Genomic DNA, 23,129 nt, shown 5'->3' with positions numbered 1-23,129 from the left:
ATGGTCCAATCACTGGTGAGTTTACTCCCTCTACTGAAATCTTAGTTTCAGGCAGCAGCAGCGAGGGGATCAGCCAGGATACAACAGACCTAAGTGTCACAGCCTCAGAGTCACCTGAAACAGCCACAGATGTGACCCTGGACATCACCGGTGCTCCAGAGTCCTTGTCTACAGAGGTGATCACATGGGCTGCTGGCTCAAGTGCTCCGGGAGGGACAGACTCATCCTCCAGCAAGGGTTCTACTGAAATATCTGAGACATCAACTACAGGGACTGCAGATTCCTGGGAGGGAACCAGGTGGGATGTGACTCCATCACTCCCTGGGTATCACTTTTCTCCTGACACGAGCCCTGCAGGAGACATCACGATACGCACCAGCGGTCCTCCGTTGCTGTCCGCCTCAGTTCCTGATGATACAGAGTCATGGTTCAGCACGTCTTCAGACCATCCCGTCACCTCCTCCTTGGACACAAGGATCCCTGGGACCATGGCAAAAACAGAGCCCAGCTCAACTTTTGCTCTTTCCAGAACACTAAATGATGCAGAAACCAGCACTCAAAGAGTCAGAAGTACAGCTTCTCCTCTGGTCCACTCATCTCCACCAGTGGAAGGTACAGGTAGGAACGTTCTCATGCCGAGCACCTGCCCTGCTACGACAGACTCACCCAGCGTCCCTGCAGCCAGCAGCTTAGCTCTGATAGAGTCAGCTGGTCCTGACACCTTCAGCTTTGTCAGCGTTCCTGAAATGAAATCTAGATTTCCTCTATTTACCCCCTCCTCCTCAGTAGAGACCAACCTTCGCCTATTTATTACTGGAGAGGAAACAAAAGAATCTTTGAATCCATCTGTGTCTCAACTTGAGAACTCTGCTTGCAGAGTAATGACCACCTGGGCCATCCCCTCTGCCCCCACCCACCGCTTCCCCTCCGTGGACACCCAGAGTACACATTCAGCCCAGTTTTCTTCATCCCACCTAGTGAGTAAGCTTAGAGCCTGAAGCAGTGCCTCATTCACAAACTCAACCAGCACAGCCCTTCCAAAATCATCTCACCTCCCTAGGACGTCTGCTTGGGCTTCTGCAGTAGTGATGCTAGCTAGTGTCCAACTGTGACACCTTTAATTATTCCACTCGGCCCCAAAGCACAGCTTGGCCAGAGACCAGTTTTCAATTTGAGACAAGATCCCCTTCAGTAGCAACCACCGTTTCAGCCTCTGCTATTCCTCTGCCTGCTTCTTTGGTCTCCAGGTTCCCTTCCCCTGACACCCACCTCCACGGAAAGGACTTCTCTTAGGGAGCCTTCCACAGCCACACTCACAACAGAGACCACAAGCGGCCCAGTCACTGCCCATTCTACAGCTTCCACCAATATAAAACCCACAAGGGGGTATGACAGTGACAGGAGGCTGGGGACAGCCCATTTTGCCACCTCTCCTTCTGAGACATCTGCAGATTTTATCTCAACGTCTCCATCTCAGTCCACGGGTGCTTCTAGCTCAAGCACTCCAAGGACAAGCCAATAATTATTTGGCACATTTTTTGATGTCCTCTGTCATTTGACCCCTTTAGGGGTTACAGTTTCTGGGGATGGAACCAGCTCACCTCTGACTCCACAAACAATTGCAGCTGGCTCATCTCCTGAGCTTGGCTCTGCTAGAAGCAACTGGCTCAGCGTTTTGTCCTCCTATCTTTCTGTTCTGGCTTCGAAGTCACGGTGACCACCACATTTTCAACCAAGAGAGTCACCACCAGCATGTTAAAGGGCAAAGCTGCAACCAGTAAATGGAACATGCTTATCTTATCACCAAGTAACACCCAGCAAGTGCTGACACAGGGAAACATACCTCAGCTCCCCCGGGTGCTCCAGCTCCTGCTGCATCAGTGGAGTTGTCAGAAGGGAGACTCTCTACCCACCAGCACCTACCCTGAATCAACAAACACATCCAGCTTCAGCCTCAGAGCACACACCAGCTCAGAGGATGCCAGCACCACCAGCCTCACCATGGCTGCAGTAGTGGCTCATACACACCCCTCAGTGGAGACCACTGCTTCTGTATCAGTAGCAAAAATGGAGATTAATGAAGTTTCTTACTCTTCTGGGTCCCCACCTGAGATTCCAGTTTCTAGAGCCCATTACCCAGGGGTACCTGGGTCTCTGTCACATACATCACCACTGCAGAGCTCAGGGTTACAGGTTCAGCTCAGGTCTCTACATTCTGCCCCGTAAAGGAGCTCAGAATCACAGACAGCTCTCCAGACACGGAATCCACCAGCCTAGCTACTCACTTTGGGAGTCCTAAAGTCCCAAGGACGCCTGATCCCACTAGCTCAGCCACGACAGACCGGACCAGCACAGACACAGATGAATGCTGCGCTCAATCCCATGACACAGATACGGCAGAAAAATCCCTCGGATTTGGGACAATGTTCCAAAGCCAGTCTCTGTTGTGTCCTTCCTCTCCCCTTTCTGGTTCCACATACCTAATAGGATCATTCTACTGTCTAAATGCAATTAGTGACACTTTCAGCATCCTTAGACCCAAATTCAGTTCCTTCCAGCCAGAGCCCACCTTTCCCCTTCCCAGATACAAAGTCTGCATGATAATAGCTGTAAAAGAATGATAAAGAAAAATGACAAAATGAGTAATGAAGAAATATTATTTTTAATGTTAACTGATCTGATATAATAATTCCATGATAATATTCTGATTTTACTTATGTCAAGTCCAAAATATGGGAGGGAAAAATGAGCCAATGGTGAATCCACACATTATAAGTGATGGAGACAGAATTATCACCAAATGTTTTTGCTCGAGACCAATAAATTCAGTAGTCCCACCATCCACAAGAAGCTCTTCAATGATGATGACCTAGGTCTTCTGGTGGGTTTGATTTCTTGCCAACAAGAGAATGATCCCTTCCAGTGTGGCTTCTCAGAGACGGAGGAGAACATTGCCGAGCCAGCATCTCGTGAGAGCATTTCTTGTGGGTGTACATCTTGAGGGAATGCGAGTCTGACACTGCCATCTTCTCCTCCTTCAGAGTCTGAGGCGTCTGCGGCAGCCACCACCATGGATCTGAGTGAGGGGGCACGTGGTGGCACCACGTGGCCAACGGGTGACTCCACATCTCTGGAGACTGGCATCAGTTCGGGTACGTATGGTCGTCCTCTGTGTACACAACGCTTGAGTCTTTTCTCCTGGTTGCTGGAGTGAAATGATTGATTACCTAAGTCCCAGGTTCTGGTAGATGATCACAATTTTTTGCTGTTGTACTCAGCGGCTGTTGATAATAGTTCTTAGGGAGATCTGTAATTGACTTCTGATGTGGATTGCTTCTATTTGGTAATTGATCTGTTCAAGAGCCAATGGGATTATGTGTTTATGCCTTAGGAAGAGGTACAGTGACTCTACCAACCAGCGGACCAACTGTGAAAGGACTTCCTAAATCAGACACTGTCACTAAGGTCAGGGATTGCCGTGAGCAGGGAGACGTAAACCTGAGATGTCGTACGCTTATTCTATGGGACAATTCATTGCCAGGATTGTTACAAAATACATTGAAAGAATTATTGTCTGTGGTTAAAGCTTTCAATACGTGGCCCATAGTTGAGAGGAGGTGTCCACGTAAAGTGCGTAGGTGCCTGAGTACAGCTGTCCTGAGTCCTGAAAGCAGTAATCTGACACGTGCTTCTGTGCTAGAAGGTGGAAGGGTTCTGTCATTTTCTGATGAGAGTGGTGAACGAATATGAAAACATACAGGAAGTAAGATGCCTGGAGCTGCCTCTTCTCCTAACCTGTTAAAGCTAAGCCACAGAGCTGCCTTTCAGTTAGACACACAGTTTTGAGGTCTAGGGGAGAAAGGCAGCTACAATGGAGCAGAAGAAGGAAGAGTTTGCCCCTGTTCTGGGTAGAATATTTACCTTCCTGAGACATGAGATGTGATACATAGGTCTGCCTGGAGGTCACACTGAAATAGCAACTTTGGCCAGTGAAAGCCAGGCTCACAGCCAGCATTAGGCACAGAGGTAGAGAATAGGATTCGTGCCATTTAGAGGAGCAGACTGTGGGCAGAGGGGGTGTCCAACTGATTTGTCAAAAGAGAGAGAAGGGAGAGTCAAAACCAGAAGAACCCCTTTTCCACCTCCTTGCAAGCTTCCTAACTGAAGAGCTGTTGTAGTTATAAACCCGCCCATCAGAAGCCCGTGGACACCTGCAGGTACCATCAGTCCAAGCTGCAAGGAGCCCAGGTAGACAGGGGGTAACCTCACTGCTGAGGGGACCTTGAACGGGACTTTGAACAGTTTGGTAGTTTACGCACCCAGGAGCCGGGAAGAGGAGGCAGGGAGGGCTAGGAGCGAAAAAGTACTGAGTCAGAATGGGGAAAATGTCCTAATGTGTTCCTCTCCTCCTCCTGACAAGGAGAACTCAGCAGAAGGTCTGAAAAAGGCTCCCAGACAGAGAGACCTAGGAATGAAGGCTCCTGGTCCAGGTGCAGGAGTGCAGATATGCATAAGAGGAGCCAAGTCCTTGACTGCAGCTGCCTTGAGTGACTGGAGTGTATTGGCTGCCCACCCAGTCTGGCGTGGGGAGGACCGGTTTCCTCTTCGAAGCTAATATCCTTGAGATAACCGCCTCTGGTTGGGTCTGAAAAAATCACACACTGGTTTTTAACTGGGAGCCAGACCCCTCAAAAACTCAAAAACTGCAACAATCCTGCTGTATTAAACTCATTTTACGTAGGTATTTTAAAATGAGTAAAGGTATAGTGATGTAAGACTTCACTGTTTTTAAGGAGACAGAGCATTTGAAAAAATTTACATGCTTGAGACCAATCAGATCCGCAGTCCCCTCAATTAACAAAAGCTTTCCATCCCTTATGACCGTCTTGAGGGCTTGATTTAATGTAAAAAAAAAGACAGTTATTCTTTTTATTATTTTTTTGTTTGGGGGGAGGAGGTAATTAGGTTTTTTAATTAATTAATTTTTAATTGATTGAACCCGGGACCTCACGCCTGCTAAGTACGCACTCTGCCACTGAGCTCTACCCTCCCCTTCCCTGAAGATACTTACTCTTTAAATGTCTTCTCAGAGACAAGTGAGGGCCTGCTAAGCTAATGTCTAGTGAAAATGTTCCTCATAGGTCCACATTCTTTTGAATGCAAAAGTAAAGCCTCTGTCTTCTGCTTCAGGGCCTGTAGAGTCTGTGGCCACCACCACCAGGGAGCTGAGTCAAGGAGAACCCGGAGGTACCACTTGGCCAACCAGTAACCCCACATCTCTTATGATGGCTATCAGTCTGGGTACGTAAGAGCATCATCTCAGTTTCCTTCACGGCTGTCTCACATGGGTCCTTTTCCCTCATCCCTAAGACCAAAAGTTGGATTGTTTAAGGAAGTCAAATCACTAGATTTGAAATAGGTTTCTTTGACTTCTTGCCACTCTGAGGATGTTGGTAATTTTTTCCTAGAGACTGTATTCACAGAACACTTTCACTGCTTCACCTTAGCAATGTGTATGATTTACTAACGAATTCCAATTGCCAACCGATTCAGCGGAAGAAAATGCCACAGGGTCAGTTCTCTCCACGCTTCCTCTTGCCCCAGGATGAAGGATCTTTCTAAATCAGAGGTCATCACTGGAATCTTGTGTTGACAGGGAGGGCACAGACAGACTGGAGGGGACATGGGTTTCTTTTGTCACAGGAGAAGAAGGGGTCGTGGCCTTGGCTAAGCCAAGTTGGTGAGAATGATGTGAAAAGCTGGTCCCCGGGCAGAGTGCCCCTGGAAGGTCAGGCTTTCCTCAGCCCTGTGGCAGTTAGATGTCCTTGTCCTCAAGGACGGGGAGAGGGTTCAGAGAGGGAGATGAATTTGAAAGTTGATGAAGGTAAAGAAAAAGATTTCTCTCATCCTTCTGTTCTCTTGCTTCTGAAATAGAACTCCATCCGTGGCGTTGCAGCGAACTAAGAGTTCAGTGATCAGGAGGAGGCTGGAAGTTATAAGCTGAAACTGGTTGAGCAAGGGCAGGCTTTAAAGAGAAGAGTAAAAATAGGGCAAAGAAAGCCTGTTGCCTGGGGAGAGTGCAGGTTTATCACGGCCTCCCATATACAAAGAGCCCTTTCATGTAGGGGGTGCAGCTGACCGAGTTGCAGGGAACAGTTTCCCCTGAGCAAACAAGACGGGCCAAGGCTCTCACCCTACTGTATCTTTGGGGATGGTCACTATGCCCCCGGGTGTCCAGAGTCTTGAAGCATGGTATGGAAGGGTTAACACTGTCTTCTCTGGAGAAGAAGGAAATAAGTTTGAACTGAAATCCTAGGAAGCAACACATGTGATACTGTTAACCAGAAGGACACCCCTTCTCTACCATTTGCGTATCTCCTACCGACTTGCTTTCTAATCACAGGCATGCCCACAAGAAGCCCAGAAATGGCTACAGCCTTCCAAATTGTGAGCTCCAAGGAGCCCGGCACCAGCCCAGAGGCCAGGCATGCTCTGGGAAATTCCTGGGAGACTTCAACAGCAACTGTCCCCACGGAGACCACCGTGGAAGCAGTCAGCCTTCAGGCCACAGCCACAGGGAGGGGCAGCATCAGCCTCCCTCGCCTGCCCACGGGATCCACGGCACCAGCCACGTCACCAACAAAAGGGACAGCAACTACAGGAAGGGTCTCCCTCCCCCCCTCTAAGGCTTGGACCAGCCCCCTTTTGGGGACTCCAGAAGGGACCCTAGAGTCAGCCCCTAAAGGCACCACAGGGACTGGTCCACAAAGCAGCCCCACTCCGATCCCAAAGCCAACTGGAGTGAATTTCTCCACGTGGTTCGGCTCCCCTGCAGGGACCACAGTGGACACACACATCTCCCTGAACACATCTTCCCCTGGTCTTGAAAACTCTGTGGCCATCCCAGAGTCCGTGACAATCCAGAAGGTAACCATGAGCTCAGAGACAGATAAGTCTGAATTGATTGCCAAGACAAACATCAGTACCACAGCCATTCCTCCCACTGTCCTGAGTGAAAAGACAGTGACAGGTGAACAACAGGCAAGTATATCTGTCGGTGAGGCTTATTCACCTGCTAGCCCATGGTCAGAGCAGACAACTGAGAGTGACCTGACTATTGGCAAATCTCCTGAGGCCACAGACATATTGGATACAACCTCCATAGAACAAACCACATTAGCATCTCTGACCTCTGAAAGTGAAGCCACTGCGAGCCTCACCAGTGTTTCAGGAGGAAAAATGAGCTCTTCACCAACCATCACATTCCCTTCAGTGGGGCCTAAGACGCCGGTGGCTGTTGCAAGTGTAGTGACTAGTGATGTTGCCTCTACTCTTGGGCTCCTATCACGGACCTCATCTCCTGCAGGAGGGAGCATCATGGATGTAACCACAGCCCCCACTCCAGGTGTCACCACCACCATCACCACCATGGAAACCAACTCAGTCCTGACGACCATGCCCAATGCTAAGGGGAGTGTAAGTACCATGGACAGCGCCCTGGCCACAGTGACCAGTGCATCTGCCCTGGAGCACCCTCACACCTGGTCATCCACAGCCACTCCTGCCCCAGCATCAGGCGCCTGGACGACCACAGACATGGCTTCAATCTTGGAAGTGACAGGTTCTCCTAAAACAATTTCTGCAGTGGGCACAACTTCATCCTTAGCATCAAGCACTGAATCAGGTTCTGTGTCTACCTTCCATGGCCTTGTGACTGTTGGAGCCAGCCTAGCCAGCACATCCTCCTATGCGTCTGCTGAAGAGACAGAGGCCAGCACAAGTGTAAGAGCACTGAGTCCTTTGGACACAACTTCATCTCTGCCCATTCCAACATCTGGTATCGAGCGGACGAGCACCTCAGTTCCTGACATTTTAAGCACAAGTTGGACTCCCAGTAGAAGAGAAACAGAAGCCCTGGCTGTTTCAGTGGCTCCTACTGACAATCCAAACACAAAGACTCTCCCAAAGGTCCTCCCACCCACCCCTCTGCCTGGTTCTCTGTCCACTCTTGACCACGCCACTGGGAATTCTGTGTCACCACTCATAACCGCTACCTCAGCTCCTCAGGGGGTCACAACTCCTCCAGAGCTCCCTTTGGAAAAGACAGTCAGCCTGCCTACCTCACCGCTGCCATCCCCTGTAGGGGACATTACAAATGGGCTCACACCTGCTACAATGGTAACTCACTCTAAAGTCTCTTTATCAGGGAGGCTAGATCCTGCCAGCACAGAAGCAGTGCAGAGCTCTACCCAGCTTCCCACCACAGCTGCTGCAGGTCCAGGGCTTGTGTCTAGACCAGAAGCATCGACTCTGGATTTAACTCTATACACAGTAAGAACTCCAGATCCCACTCCCCAGGGGAATGGACGGAGGACTCCTACCACAGAGGCGAGAGCTGCCTCTCATTCCTGGATGGGGGAAGAAGAACCCAACTCAGGCAAGTCTCTGAGCACTGAAGTGATGCCTGTCTCTCTCTCAGGAGGGACCATCAAGGAGGTTACTGACTCCCCAGGCTTCTTAAGGACCACAGATCTATGGCGTGTAAGCTTAGAAGCTGAGACAGCGTCATCTCCAAGTTGGAAAAAGAGCACACGTGAGAGAATAGCCACTTCTGGACCTGCTACAGGCAGAGAGGCAACTCGCCCAGCTACAGACACCATAGATACAACAGTGTGGTCCACAGGTTCTGCGCGTGATCTCCATTCCTCTGTCGCAGCCCACTCGGAGCCATCTATGGGCACATCTCCAAAGAATGCTACCTCCATCACGGTGAAGGCTGTTGTTCCCACTGTAACCACCACCAGGCCAGAATCCACAAGGGCTGGAACAGAGCTGAATCACCCCATGACCACTGGGCTGGGGGAGTCCAGTACTTACACGGACACCAACTCAACCACAGAGATGAGCGCTGTCCATTCCCCAGGTTCTGTTGTCATTTCCAGGGGGTCCAGGACAGAAGGCACTACCTCTGACAGAATTTCCATTCCAGCCCTGGCTCAATCCACAGCATCATCAGACATGGCCAGGCCTTCCACCCTCCCTGCCATGGGAGGATCTGAAAGAATGACCATCACCATGCAAAACGGTCCTTCCGGGACTACACCACGGGCAGCACCCACCTTGGAAAAATCAGCCACAGCCTCCTTATCAAGAACTCACGTGGCTGTGACTCAAGGATTCCCACAGTCTTCACTGGTTACTTCTTCCACCAATAGAAACACTGTTTCCACATCACTGACTAACTCTTCTAAGACTGTGACTATTCAGACAGACTCCACATCCTCTCTGACCCCTGAACTGAAGGAGATGAGCACCATCCAGCAGAACAGCTCAGCCACAGACAAAATCACAGTTCTTTCCAAAGAGCCCTCTGATTCTCTGACTGAGGTCTCTCGGGCAGAACCCACCTCTCCCAGCAGCATGCCCACCCCAGGCCCCGTTCAGTCCACAGTGTCACCAGACACCCTGGCAGGCATTGTCACCAGGCCCTCTGCCTCCTCTGTCAGCACAGCATCTGCAGAAATGAACATCACCACCCAAGCAGGTCCCCCTGGGGCCACATCACTGGGCACAATTCCCTTGGACACATCAACCAAAGCCTCCAGGTTAGGAAGTCACTCGGCTGTGACTCAGAGTTTGACACCCTCAGAACTGACCACTTTCATGAGCCAAGGTCCTGGGGCTGTGTATTGGACAAACCCTTCCTCTGTGGAAGCAACCAGCTCTCCATCTTCCCCAGTGCCCTTACCTGCCAGGATGTCACCTTCCCCCAAGTCCTCCCCATTCCCCGGGAGGAGCCCCTCCTCTCCTACCCCTGCGACCTCAATTCTCACCCATAGCCTGGCGAAGACCACAGACATGGTGAGCACCAGCTTGGAACCTGGAACCAGTTCACCTTCAAGTCAGATCAGCACCAACACTGAGATGCTGTCCACTTCTGAAGCCCCCACAGGCACAGAGGCAGTTCGCCCTTCTGAAAACACAGCTGTGACCAATGGGATCAACACAGGTTCTGGACGTGAAACACATTCCTCTGCCCCAGCTGACTCGGAGCCATCCATAGCCATGTCTCCAGCGCTCACTTTTTCCACCTCTAGCGACACCAGTGTTTCCACATCAATACCTCACTCTTCCGTAACCACAACCATTGAAACAGACTCCACAACCTCTCTGACCCCTGAACTGAGGGAGACAAGCACCATCCAGCAGAACAGCTCAGCCACACAGGACGTCACTGTCATTTCCCAAGTGCCCACTGGTATTACTACAGAGGTCTCTAGGACAGAACCCATCACTTCAAGCAGGACATCCATCCCTGGTCCTGTTGAGTCCTCGATGTCACCAGACACCCCTGCAGGCATTGTCACCAGGTCCTCTACCTCCTCTGTCAGGACAGCATCTGCAGAAATGACCATCACCACCCAAACAGGTGCCCCTGGGGCTACATCACAGGTCACACGTACCTTGGATGCATTACCTAAAGCCTCTGTGGCAGGAACTCACTCAGCTGTGACTCAGAGTTTGACACAATCACCCCTGACCACTCTCATGAGCCGAGGTCCTTCCTCTGGTGAAGCAACCAGCTCTCCATCCTCCCCAGTGCCCTTACCTGCCGGGACGTCACCCGCCCCCGAGTCCTCCACACTCCCAGGGAGGAGCCCTGCCTCTCCTAGCCCTGGGACCTCACATCGCACGCCTGGTCTGGTGAAGACCACAGAGCCATTTGGCACAATTTTGGAACCAGCGGCCACTTTACCTCCCACTCTGAATAGTACCAAAGCTGAGATGCTTTCTGCTTCCGAATTCTCCGTAGGTTCAGCCAAAGTTCTTCCTTCCATATACACGACAGTGACCACTGCAGGTTCCAGCAGTTCTGGACATGATCGAAGCTCCTCTGTGCCAGTTTTCTCCGAGTCATCTAGCCCCACATATCCTGTTGGTACTGCGTCCACTCTGGGTGAGACCTCTTTTTCCACATCAATGCATTCTTCCTTTACGACCACAGGATTTGACACCAAGACACTTTCCCGTCTGACTCCTAGACTAAGTGAGACCAGCACAGCCCTGGCTTCCGGCTCAGAGACACTCACAAGCACACCTTCGTCTCCTGTGTCCACTCATGTTTGGAGGAGTCCTGAGACTGACGCTGCCTCCCCTGTGAAATTATCAGTCCCAGATCAGCCTCTACCTTCACAAGATACTCAGATTCCAGTGGAAACAGTCACACGATTTTATGGTTCTCCTTCTGTTGCAGGGTCTGCTGGCACAGCTGTCCCAACATCTCATCTTTCTGTGCCTGTCACAGAAAGTACTCATCATGCAAGCACAGATATGCTGTCTTCAGCTGAGACCATTCTTGCTAACGCACTGACATCGTCTCCGTTGGAGGCCATGGCTTCCTTTGCCACATCTGGAGTTGCAGGTGCCACCTCAGCCACCTTGTCAGTCAGTCCATTTTCTAGGACAGAATCAGGCCCTGAGGGTGCTGCTCTGTCCACCATGGCAGAGACGCTGCTTTCTTCAACAGCATCCCCCTCTTCAATCTTATCTACCAGTGATGCTTCAACCAGCCCTCTCCCCCGCTGGCTCACTTCCCCACCAGCTGCCCCACGTGCAGCAGACTCCAGCCTCAAGGCAGAGAGCAGCACTGCCAAGGGACCGTTGGTTATGGTCAGTACTTTGAAGACTTGGACCCAGCCATTCAGGACATCTCTGTCGCCCATGGCGGATACCAGAATGACAGACAGTGTTGGCTTGGGACCAGTGACAAGTTCTTCTCAAGTTCTTTCACACTCAACACGGTTGACAAGTAAGGACCCACGCTCCTACAACCTCATTATTTGGGCCTCGTAGGAAATGGCTTCTTTCCTGGGAGGTAAAAAGGAAGCAACTAGGAACACGAGAAATTCTTCTCGCAAACGTGTCGATCTCTCTTCATTTCCAGGCACTGAGATAGGCACTGGGGGAAACCAAGCTAAGTAAGCAAGCGGCTGAATAATTATAATTATAGTTAGAGATGTTCTAACATCACTGCTAATGCTGACGATGACAATAACAAATATTTATAGAACACTTATTCTGTGTCAAATGCTGTTCTATTAGTTATTTAATCCTCCGTGGAACACAACTGGAGAAAGGACTATTATAAGCCCATTTTACAAGGGAGTAAACTGAGATAGAGAGAGGCTAAGTAATTTCTTAGCCTTTGCTCAAGGTCACAAAGCTGGTAAGTGATAAGAGCTCATACTGTATGGCACTGAGAGCCCGTGCCCTGGACCAGCGGACGAGGCAGGAGTGGTCAGAGAGTCAGGGGAACACGCCCGAGATGCTGGCATCACAGAAGCCATGAGACGGGAGAGTTTTAGGAAGGAGGAAAGGTCCCCTTTGTCAAGTGCAACAGAACAGCCAAGATGAAATGAGGTGAGAAATTCTTTGACAACATGTGGGTCTTCAGGGAGTCTGATGAAGGGAACATCAGTGTGTGTCAGAGGGTTGAAACAACACATAAAAGAATACACAGATACAAGGAGGGGTTCCCCCTTTAAACTGAGCATGTTTGTATATTGAGAACAAAGTCCAAAGCAAGGGAAATGCGAAGGGAAAAGGTGAGCGAATGATAATTGAAAGGACAAAGTCCCTCTGGATGTGGGAAGTGCCTGGGACCCAGGAGGAGAAGCACCACCTCCAGAAGAACAGTGGAGAAGGACGGGACTTCCTGGGGGATCCATTCCTCGAATAAGTTGAATTTGGCCCCAGATTTTGTTCTGGACACAAATCCAACAAGACCCTCCAGGTACTCCAGCCCCTGCTTCACTAGACAGTACGGACAGGAGGATGGTTTCGTTCCTTCTCAAACTAGTGTTAACAATTCACAGTAAAGTTAGACACGTTGATGGCTCTGGACCCATGTCTTAAAAACATGACTCGGTAACGAGTGATGGGTGCTCAGTAAGCAAGTGATGAGTGGGACGGCAAGAATGTAGGGTTGTGGTTGGATGGGAGGAAGGAAGAAAGGAAGAATGGAGTGGCAGATAAACGAAAGAAGAAAAGATGGATGTACAGAAGGAAGGATGAAAATAAGGAAGATGGATGGAAGGGAGGATTGAAGGAAATAGGGATGAGAAGTTGAAAAGAAAGGAGAGAGGAAATATGAAATGAAAGAGGCATGGCAGGAAGAAAGGATAAAAGGAAGGATGGATGGAAGAATAAATGGATAGATAAAAGTAAGGAATGGATGGAGGGTGGACAGGTGGGTGGATGGATCTATGGATGGGTGTGGTCACTCATGGCCCACAGCCCCGGCTCCAGTCCATACGGATGGTTGAAAAGAACTGAGTTGTGTAGTGAAATTAAATGGATCCATCTAGACCATGTTCTCCTTCTGGATGAGATGAGTTACCCTAGGTTTCTTCCCTACCCTCATCTGCAGGGACGGATGGCATTGTGAAGAGCATCACAAAGATACCCAATGAAGCAGTACGTGGAGGTACCACAGTCCATGTCCCCTTGGCATCCACGTCTGCTGGTCTTAGAGGTACGTTCAACTTTGCCGACTTCCCAGTCATCCGACTTGTGCCCTTATTTCTTGTTACACAAGGGATGAAATATTTGCTTCTTTAGAGAAAGAACCAGATGGGGTTGCCATGGGCTTCCCTGTCTTAATCGGATCTTTGTCAAATGGTTACCAACTAGATATTACCACTTCTCCTTCCCTCATAAAATGCTGGTGAGTTTAGTTCGAGGTTGGATACATCAGTGCCACAGATTTGACCCAGTTTAACTTAATTCTGAAAATGCTTGTTAATAATTGTGTGTTAGAGACTAGGACATAAACTGAGGATGCACAAATGAAAATACTGGGGCACTGCAGCCATGGAGCTCTGAGTCCAGCAGGGGAGACAGCAAAGGAACAAAACAATAAGATACAAAGATGTAAGATAAAGCAAAGGGAATATAACCAGTATTTTATAGTAACTTCAAATGGAGCATAATCTATAAAAATGCCAAATCACTAGGTTGTACACCTGAAACTAACATAACATCGTAAATCAATTACACTTCAATAAAAAAGACTTCCAATCATCAGAATTGTAGTAGAAGAAATATTAAGATGTGAAAGTCCCTTATCACTGGAAAATCTCAGCTAGAAATTGAATGACCATGTTTGCAAAACTGTTAAATTATTCTTGTACTGTGTAGAAGTTTGAGCTTTGTACTAGTCTGACTTTTTCTGGACTTTCCAAATATATTTAAGTTTTCTCAAATTGTTCAATCACCATTTTAATTTCTGTATTTGGATACACAGTTCTCTGGCATATCTCCTTTTATTAAAAACCAAACCCACAGAAAGCATAAAAAATAATGATGATGCAAGTCTAAGGGTATATAATGAATATGTATTTGAACTCTGGAGGGAGGGCTTCATGGAGGAGGTCATATTTGAGCTGGGTTTGAAAGGATGAATAGGAATTTAGCAGGAAGGCAAACAGAGTTGATGAAGACATTCTGGACAGAAGGCAGAGCTGGCATGCAAAAACACAGAGAATGGTAAAAATCTGGGAATATTTGGGAGGTACAAATAATTAACCTTTGATAAAGTATGAAATACAAAGATGGGGTGGTGGGAGATGAAACCATAGACATGGGCAGAAAGCAGCATTTGGAGAACCATTTAAGCCTTTGTACTGCTTGGATGCCTTTTAAGAAAAGGACAAAGAAACTTATTGCCAAAGAGTAATTTATTGGAAAAAGGTTAAGTTCTTAGACTTAGATGAACTGCAGTTTAAATTCTGGTCTTGACATGATGGATGTAATTAAATATCAAAAATCTCTGTGCACTGGTTCCAGTACCTACTTGATGATCTTAGATATATCACTTAACTTCTTATCTGTAAAGTGCTGGGGGGGAAATACCTACATCAAAGCAGGTGTTGGATGCATTAAATAAAGTGAAGTCTTTGGATGTACCATTAAAAAATTTTAACCTCAATGAAGATCTATAAAATAAGAGTGATTACTATGTAATGGGCAACTGTAAAGGTTTAAAATGATAATATAGGACACCAACAAGAGGTCTCCAATTCTGACTTTTTAAATTGAAGTCTAGTTGATTTACAATGTTGTGTTAGTTTCTGGTGTACAGCATAGCGATTCAATTATACACATACACACACATATATATTCTTTTTCATTATAGGTTATTACAAGCTGTTGAATATAGTTCTCTGTGCTCTACAGTAGGACCTTGTTTATCTGTTTTGTATATATAAGTTTGTATCTGCTAATCTCAAACTCCTAATTTATCCCTCCCCCACCCTTTCCCCTTTGGTAACTATAAGTCTGTATCTGTTTTGTGGATAAGTTCATTTGTGTCATTTTTTTGGTTTCCACATATAAGAGATACCATATGGTATTTGTCTTTCTCTGTCTGACTTACTTCACTTGGTACGATAATCTCTAGGTCCATCCACGTTGCTGTAAGTGGCATTATTTCGTTGTTTTTTATGGCTGAGTAGTATTCCATTGTGTATGTATATACCACAACTTCTTTATCCAGTCATCTGCCCATGGACGTTTAGGTTGCTTCCAGGTCTTGGTTACTGTAAAGTGCTGCTCTGAACACTGGGGTGCATGTATCTTTTCGAATTAGAGTTCCCTCCAGGTAGTGCCCAGGAGTGGGATTGATCAGATGGTAAGCCTGCTTCTAGTTTTTCAAGGAACCTCCATACTGTTTTCCATAGGAGCTGCACCAAATTACATTCTCACCAGCACTGTGGGAGGGTTCCCTTTTCTCCGCAGCCTCTCCAGTTATCGTTTGTAGACTTTTTAATGATGGCCATCCTGACCAGGCTGAGGTGGTATCTCACTGCAGTTTTGATTTGCATTTCTCTAATAGTTAGCGATATTGAGCATCTTTCCATGAGCCCATTGGCCATCTGTATGGCTTCACTGGAGAAATGTCTCTTTAGGTCTTCTGCCTATTTTTGGATTGGGCTGTGTGGGGTTTTTTGCTATTGAGTTGTATGAGCTATTTGTATATTCTGGAAGTTAAGCCCTTGTCTGTTGCATCATTTGTAAATATTTTCTTGTCATATTCGTAGTTGTTGGTTCGCAACTAGGGGTGCATATGAAAGAATCACCTGTAGTGACAGAGCACTTGCCCAGATGATAGCCTGATTGACAGACTCAGAATCTCTGTGAGGGTGTGTTCAGAATAGATTATTTATTCACATCTAAACAAATCATCATCATCACAGCTGTGGTTAAAAGTAAGCAGTGGTCTACTTTTCTGGATCCTACCTTTTTCTCTCTTCCTTCACTTACATTCATTCATTTTAGGTTCACGATTATTCCAGCATGGTCCTAAGGTGTTTAAACTCTCTTGAATTTGGGCAATATAGCTGCCACCTATGACTGTATTTAACAAAAAGAGCAGTCAGATTTATTTGGAATCTAATTGCTCTTGGAGAGCCCTTTTATTTCATGTACATGGATCATCATTAAGGAAAGTTTTATTTCATTTTTTTTGTGCAGGGAGAGGTAATTAGGTTTACTTATTTATTTACTGGGGGGACTGGGGATTGAACCCAGGACCTTGTGCATGCTAGGCATGTGCTCTCCCACTGAGCTACACCCTCCCCCTCATTATGTTTTTGAACTTTTGTTTCTGTTGTAGTTATTCTGAGTTCTACCTGAGGAAAAAATAATAAACCTTAAGTTGGATTTCCATTTTCAATTTTTCCATTGTTCTCTCTTTATTTTCAAGCTCTTAATATATATAATGATCTCAGACACTGATTTTTTTTTTTTAAAAATTCAGTTCCTCTTCTAAAGCAATACTTTTAAACAAAGGAACAAAAAGAATTTGTGGAGAAGCTGCAGCCCAAGACGAGTCAGGTGAGGTAAAGGAACGCCGATCACAATTCCTTTTCCCCTTCCAGACGCATCCCAGGCAGAGACATTTCTCCTCCTTTCCTGATGTGGAGAAAAAAATAAGTGATTGCCAGACCAGTAAGTAGTAATCATGTTGTCCCAATTTTGTGTCCATCCTAGGATACTCAGGACTACCAATGGGAGGAACAGAGAGGGCAGAGGCCACGGCCACGGCTCTGAAGACCACCTCCACAGTGACTTTCACTGCCAGAGTCTCTTCTCCAGCTTCAAGAACGTTGCCTCCCCTCAGGACGTCAGGTCAGCCAGCCAGCACAAGCACAACAGGAATGATGGTCACAGCCCCAGATGTTCCAAAGATGACAGCTTCATTGGCCACCAGACCTGGAGGAGAGACCAGCACAGCAGTTCCCATGACAACCCCATCTATTTTCAGTGGAGGGCCAGAGACTACACCCTCACTGGTCCCTCGTTCTGGGGCAGAGACCAGTGCAGCTGTTCCAGCGCTGACCGTTTCCTTTGGTGAGCCAGAGACCACAACCTCATGGGTCACCCATCCTGCAGGGACCAGCCCAACCGTTTCGAGGGCAGTCCTCAACGATTCTCATGGTGCATCAGCTGGCACACCCACAACAGCTACACGTTCCGGGGAAGAAGTCAGTTCAGCTATTCCAGCTCCAGCCGCCTCCCCTGATGTACTGGGAATGGTGACCTCACTGGTTACTAGTCCTGGGACAGAGACCAGCCCAGCTGTTCAAACTCTGGCTGTTTCCCGTGGGAAGCCAGGTCCAACAGTCTCACTGGTCACCCATCCTGGAATACAGGCCAGCTCAGGCCCTCCGACTCCAGCTGTCTCCCCAGGCATATCAGGAGTGGAAATCTCATCGGTCACCAGTTCTGGGGCAGAGGACAGCACAGCTTTTCCAGCTGTGACTGATGCCCCACATGAACTAGAGACAGCAGCCTCAGGGGTCACCCATCCTGGGACAGAAGCCAGTTCCACTGTTCCAACTTTGACTGTCTCTCCTGGTGAGCCGGAGACAACAGCCCCACGGGTCCCTTCCACAGAGACCAGCACACCTGCTTCCAAAACAACTCTGAATTTTTCTCCTAGTGAATTAGACACCACATCTTCAACAGCCATCAGTCATGGGGCAGAAGCCAGTTCAGCCACCCCAGGGATGAGAGTCTCACCCAGCATCCCGGCTACGGTGACCTCACTGGTCATTAGTTTTGGGACAGACACCGGGACAACTGTTTCACCTCTAACTGAGTCCTTGCATGAATCAGAGTCAACAGTCTCCTTGGTCACCCACCCTGCAGAGACCAGCCCACCTGTTCCCAGGACAACCTCTGCTGTTTCCCATGGTGACTCGGACACCACACCCTCAGTGGCCACCAGCCTTGGGACAGAAGCCAGTTCAGCTCTTCCAGCTACACTTCTCTCCTCTCGTGTACCGGATATGTTGACCTCACGGGCCACTAGTTCTGAAAAAGATGCCAGTGGGCCTGTTCCAACTCGGGCTCTTTCTCCTGGTGGATCAGCAAAAATAGTCTCTTGGGCTACTCATTCTGCAGCACAGACCAGTTCAGCCGTCCCAGCTCTGACTGGTTCCCCTGGTAAGCCAGATGCTACGGTCTCATCAGTTACCCATCCTGGGGCACAGATCGCTTCAGCCATCCCAACTGTGACTGTCTCTCCTGGCGTATCAGAGGTAGAAACCTCACTGCTCACCAGTTCTAGGGCAGAGACCAGTACAGCTTTTCCAACTCTGACTGATTCCACGCACAAGCCAGAGACAACAGCCTCATGGGTCTCGCATTCTGCAGAGACCAGCCCACCTGTTTCCAAAATAACTCCAACTTTTTCCCATAGTGAATCGCATACCACATTCTCAACAGCCACCAGTCCTGGAGCAGAAGTCAGTTCAGCTGTCCCAGCTACGGCTGTCTCCCCTGGTGTACCGGGGATGGGGACCTCACTCGCTACTTATTCTGGAGCAGAGACCAGTACAACTCTTCCAGCTCTGACTGATTCCCCACAGGAGCCAGAGACCACAGCTTCACGGGTCACCCGTTCTGGGAAAGAAGGTAGTTCAGCCATTCCGACTATGACAGTTTCCCTTGGGAAGCCAGAGACAACAGTCTCATTGCTCACCCATCCTGAAGAGACCAGCCCAGCTGTTCCCAGGACAACCTCCGATGTTCCCTATAGTGAATCAGACACCACACCCTCAATGGCCACCAGTCCTGGGACAAAAGCCAGTTCAGCTTTCCCAGCTCCGACTGCCTCGCCGGGTGTACCAGGGATGGTGACCTCCCTGGTTACCAGTTCTGGGGCAGAGACCAGTACAGCTTTTCCAACTCTGACTGATTCCACACACAAACCAGAGACAGCAGCCTCCTGGGTCACCCATTCTGAGACAGAAACCAGTTCAGCTATACCAACTATGACTTCAGTTTCCTCTGGAGAGCCAGAGACAACAGTCTCATTGGTCACCCATCCTGAGGAGACCAGCCCAGCTGTTCCCAGGACAACACCCAGTGTTTCCCATGGTAAATCAGACACCACACCCTCCGTGGCCACCAGTCTTGAGGCAAAAGCCAGTTCAGCTGTCCCAGCTACGACTGTCTCCCCTCATATGTCAGAAGCGGTGACCTCGGAGGTCACTAGTTCTGGGGCAGAAACCAGTACAACTCTTCCAACTCTGATTGCTTCCCCACATCAGCTGGAAACCACAGCCTCGTGGGTGATCCATTCTGGGACAGGAGCCAGTTCAGCTGTTCCAACTGTGACTATTTCCCCTGGGAAGCAAGAGACAACATTCTTACTGGCCACCCATCCGGAAGAGACCAGCCCAACTGTACCCAGGACAACCCCCAGTGTTTCCCATAGTGAATCAGATACCACACACTCAGTGGCCACCAGTCCTGGGACAAAAGCCAGTTCAGCTGTCCCAGCTACGACTGTCTCCCCTCATATATCAGAAGTGGTGACCTCAGAGGTCACTGGTTCTGTGGCAGAAACCAGTACAACTTTTCCAACTCTGATTGCTTCCCCACGTCAGCTGGAAACCACAGCCTCATGGGTGATCCATTCTGGGACAGAAGCCAGATTAGCTATTCCAACTGTGACTGTTTCTGCTGAGGAGCCAGCTACAACAGTCTTATTGGTCACTCATCCTTCAGAGACCAGCCCAGCTCTTCCCTGGACAAGCCCCAGTGTTTCCCATAGTGAATTAGATAGAACATCCTCAGTGGTCACCAGTCCTGGGGCAAAAACCAGTCCAGCTGTTCCAACTCCAACTGTCTCCGGTGGTGTACCGGGTAGGGTGACGTCACAGGTCACTAGCACAAAGACAGATGCTAGTGTGGCTGTTCCAACTCTGACACTTTCTCCTGGTGAACCAGTGACCACAGCCTCGCTGGTCACTCATCCTGGGGTGCAGACCAGTTCAGCAACTCCAACTCCAACTGTCTCCTCTACTGTGCCAGGGCTGATGACCTCACTGGTCACCAGTTCTGGGGCAGAGACCAGTACAACTTTTCCAGTTCCAACTGATTCCCCACACAAATCAGAGACAACAGCCTCATGGGTCACCCATTCCAAAGAGACTGTTTCTAGAACAACTCCAAGTTTTTCTCATAGCAGATCAGACACCATGCCCTCAACTGCTACCAGTACTGAGGCAGAAGCCAGTTCAGCTGTTCCAACTCCAACTGTCTCCCCTGGTGGGCCACATATGGTGACCTCACTGGTCACTAGATCTGCAGCAGACATCAGTACAACTTTTAGAACTCTGACTGGTTCCACGCACAAACCAGAGACAACAGCCTCCTGGGTCACCCATTCTGAGACAGAAGCCAGTTCAGCTATTCTCGCAGTGACTGCTTCCCCTGGGAAGCCAGAGACAACAGTCTCATTGGTCACCCATCCTGAAGAGACCAGCCCAACTGTTCCCCGGACAACCCCCAGTGTTTCCCATGGTGAGTCAGACACCACATTCTCAACAGCCACTAGTCTTGAGGCCAAGGTCAGTTCAGCTGTCCCAGCTACAACTGTCTCCCCTGGTGTACCAGGGACGGTGACTTCACTGGTTACCGATTCTGGGACAGAGACCAGTACAGCTTTTTCAACTCTGACTGGTTCCCCACGCGAACCAGAGACCACAGTCTCGTGGGTGACCCGTTCGGAGACAGAAGCCAGTTCAGCTTTTCCAGCGATGACCGTTTCTGCTGGGGAGCCAGAGACAACAGTCTTGTTGGTCACACATCCTGCAGAGACCAGCCCAACTGTTCCCAGGACAACCGCCGGTGTTTCCCATAGGGAATCGGACTCCACATTCTCCGTGGCCACCAGTCTTGGGGCAGAAGTCGGTTCAGCTGTTCCAACTCCTACTGTCTCCCCTGGGGTACCAGGGATGGTGACCTCCTGGGCCACTAGTTCTGAGACAGGCGCCAGTACAGCTACTCTACCTCTGACTCTTTCTCCCGGTGAGCCAGCAGCCACGGCCTTACTGGCCACCCATCCCAGGGCAGAGACAAGCACAGAATTTCCTGCTTCGACTATTTTTCCACATTTACCGGAAACCACAGCCTCACCGTCCATCCGACCTGGGTTGGAGACTGGTCCAGCTCTTCCAGTTTCTCTCAGTCCGCCAGAAACCACAGCCTCTCCCTTCAGCACGCCTGTGACCGGGACAGCCAGCGTTGATCTGGGTCTGACTGTCTCGTCTGGTATCCCTGCAGAAACAGCCTCACCCTCCACCCATCCTGGGACACACAGCAGCACGACTGTTTCAACTTCAGCTCTTCCCCATGGCTTACAGCCCACCCGCCTGGCAGCAGGGGCCAGTACAAGCATCCCAGCTCTGACTGTTTCCCCTGGCGTTCGGGGGCCTCCCAGCACCCCTGCGACAACTGTTGAGCCTCACACCGTAACTTCCTGGGGCACAGAACCCTCACCGTCTGCGACCTCGGCTGGACTCCCAGAATCTCCCAAGACCGTTCCAGGGGGCACTGTGACCTTGATGACATCAGAGGCCTCGGCACCACCTAAAATCAGTCACGGAGAAGGATTAGGTACAACCACTAGCCTGAAAACCACCACTGTTGAGACCACGCATCTAGCTGCCACACGTTCAGGCCCCACTGTGGCCGAGACCACAGCCACCTTCAGTCCGCTGGCTGGAAGTCCTTTTGTCCCTGTGACCACACCTGGAATGTCCACCTTGGCCTCTGTGAGTGTGACGTCAGGAACAAGTAAGAACAACTTTTTATTGTGGTGAAGTATAAATTATATATGTGCAATATATATTTATAATATATATATAAATATATGTGCAATAATATTTGCCATTTTAACCATTTAAAATGTACAATTCAGCAGAATTAATTACATTCACACTGTTGTGCAACCATCTCTACTATCTGTTTCCAAAACTTTTTATCACTGTAAACAGGATCTGTGTCCTCATTAGGCAAAAACTCTTCTTTCCCCACTCCCTCTGGCCCCTGTTAACCTCTTATCTACTTACTGTGTCTCTGAATTTGCCTGTTACAGACATTTCACATAAGTGGAATCATACAATGTATCTGTCCTTTTGTGTCTGGCTTATTTCGCTCAACGTAGTGTCTTCAAGGTTCATCCATGTTGTGTGTAGCAGAACCTCCTTCCTTTCTGGGATGAGTCACATTCCATTGTGTGGATATACCAAATTTTATCTTTCCATTCATCTGTTGATGGACACTTAGACTGTCTCCACCTTTTGGCTACTGCAAATTGCTGCTTTGAACATGGGTGTACACATATCTGTTTGAGTCCCTGTTTCCATTCTTTCTGGGGACAGACCTAGACTAGAAATTGTTAGGTCATCTGGTATTATCGGTTTGTTAGGGCTGCCTTACAACGTACAGCAAACTGGGTTGCTTAAACAACAGTAATTTACTGTCTCAGTTCTGGAGGGGACTCAGTTCCTAGGGGAACCCTAGGGGAATGCAGAGAACGTGCACTTTGGAGTTATCCCATCTTGGGGGGTGAGGGAGCCGGGGTATCTCCCATCTCTCATCTCCCATCAGTCACTGCTAGACGGATGCTCCCTGGGCCTAAGTCCCCAAAGACAAAGAGATGCAGGTGCTGGTGTGTGCTGAAATGGTTAAGAGCCAAGGGGACATGGGAGTGGGAGACCAATTCATCCGAGTTTTCCCAGGACTATCTCACTCTTAAAACTGAAAGTCCA

At 48.9% G+C, this 23,129-nt stretch overlaps 2 protein-coding genes across 2 annotated transcripts in view; both read left to right on the top strand.

Annotated features, from left to right (window-relative positions):
• Positions 1–2,800: 2,800 nt before the first annotated feature.
• On the top strand, positions 2,801–17,584 carry LOC116285084 (mucin-16-like). The gene is made up of 9 exons (XM_072948209.1): positions 2,801–2,969; positions 3,042–3,152; positions 5,191–5,247; positions 6,836–7,030; positions 7,367–7,476; positions 9,268–11,809; positions 13,430–13,476; positions 17,183–17,412; positions 17,455–17,584. Exons 1-9 carry the CDS (start codon positions 2,801–2,803, stop codon positions 17,582–17,584), a joined length of 3,591 nt encoding a protein of 1,196 aa, XP_072804310.1.
• A 1,948-nt stretch (positions 17,585–19,532) lies between these two features.
• The window catches only part of MUC16 (mucin 16, cell surface associated), a 46,924-nt gene continuing 43,327 nt past the window's right edge, over positions 19,533–23,129 (top strand). The window contains exons 1-3 of the mRNA XM_072948208.1: positions 19,533–19,979; positions 20,043–20,732; positions 20,802–22,152. Coding sequence (XP_072804309.1) covers positions 19,533–19,979; positions 20,043–20,732; positions 20,802–22,152 — 2,488 coding nt within the window. The remainder of the gene's footprint in view (positions 19,980–20,042; positions 20,733–20,801; positions 22,153–23,129) is intronic.

Source organism: Vicugna pacos, chromosome 22 (assembly GCF_048564905.1).
Source record: "Vicugna pacos chromosome 22, VicPac4, whole genome shotgun sequence".
NCBI lineage: Eukaryota > Metazoa > Chordata > Mammalia > Artiodactyla > Camelidae > Vicugna > Vicugna pacos.
The sequence above is the reverse complement of the archived record's forward strand: the minus strand, read 5'-3'. Positions and strand labels throughout refer to the sequence as shown.

Excerpts from the sequence above, each read along its gene's own strand:
- LOC116285084 (XM_072948209.1), top strand. The coding sequence starts at position 2,801 with ATGTTTTTGCTCGAGACCAATAAATTCAGTAGTCCCACCATCCACAAG. Across the intron at positions 2,970-3,041 it reads CATTGCCGAGCCAGCATCTC|AGTCTGAGGCGTCTGCGGCA; the intron begins GTGAGAGCATTT and ends CTCCTCCTTCAG. Across the intron at positions 13,477-17,182 it reads CAAAGATACCCAATGAAGCA|GACGTCAGGTCAGCCAGCCA; the intron begins GTACGTGGAGGT and ends GCCTCCCCTCAG.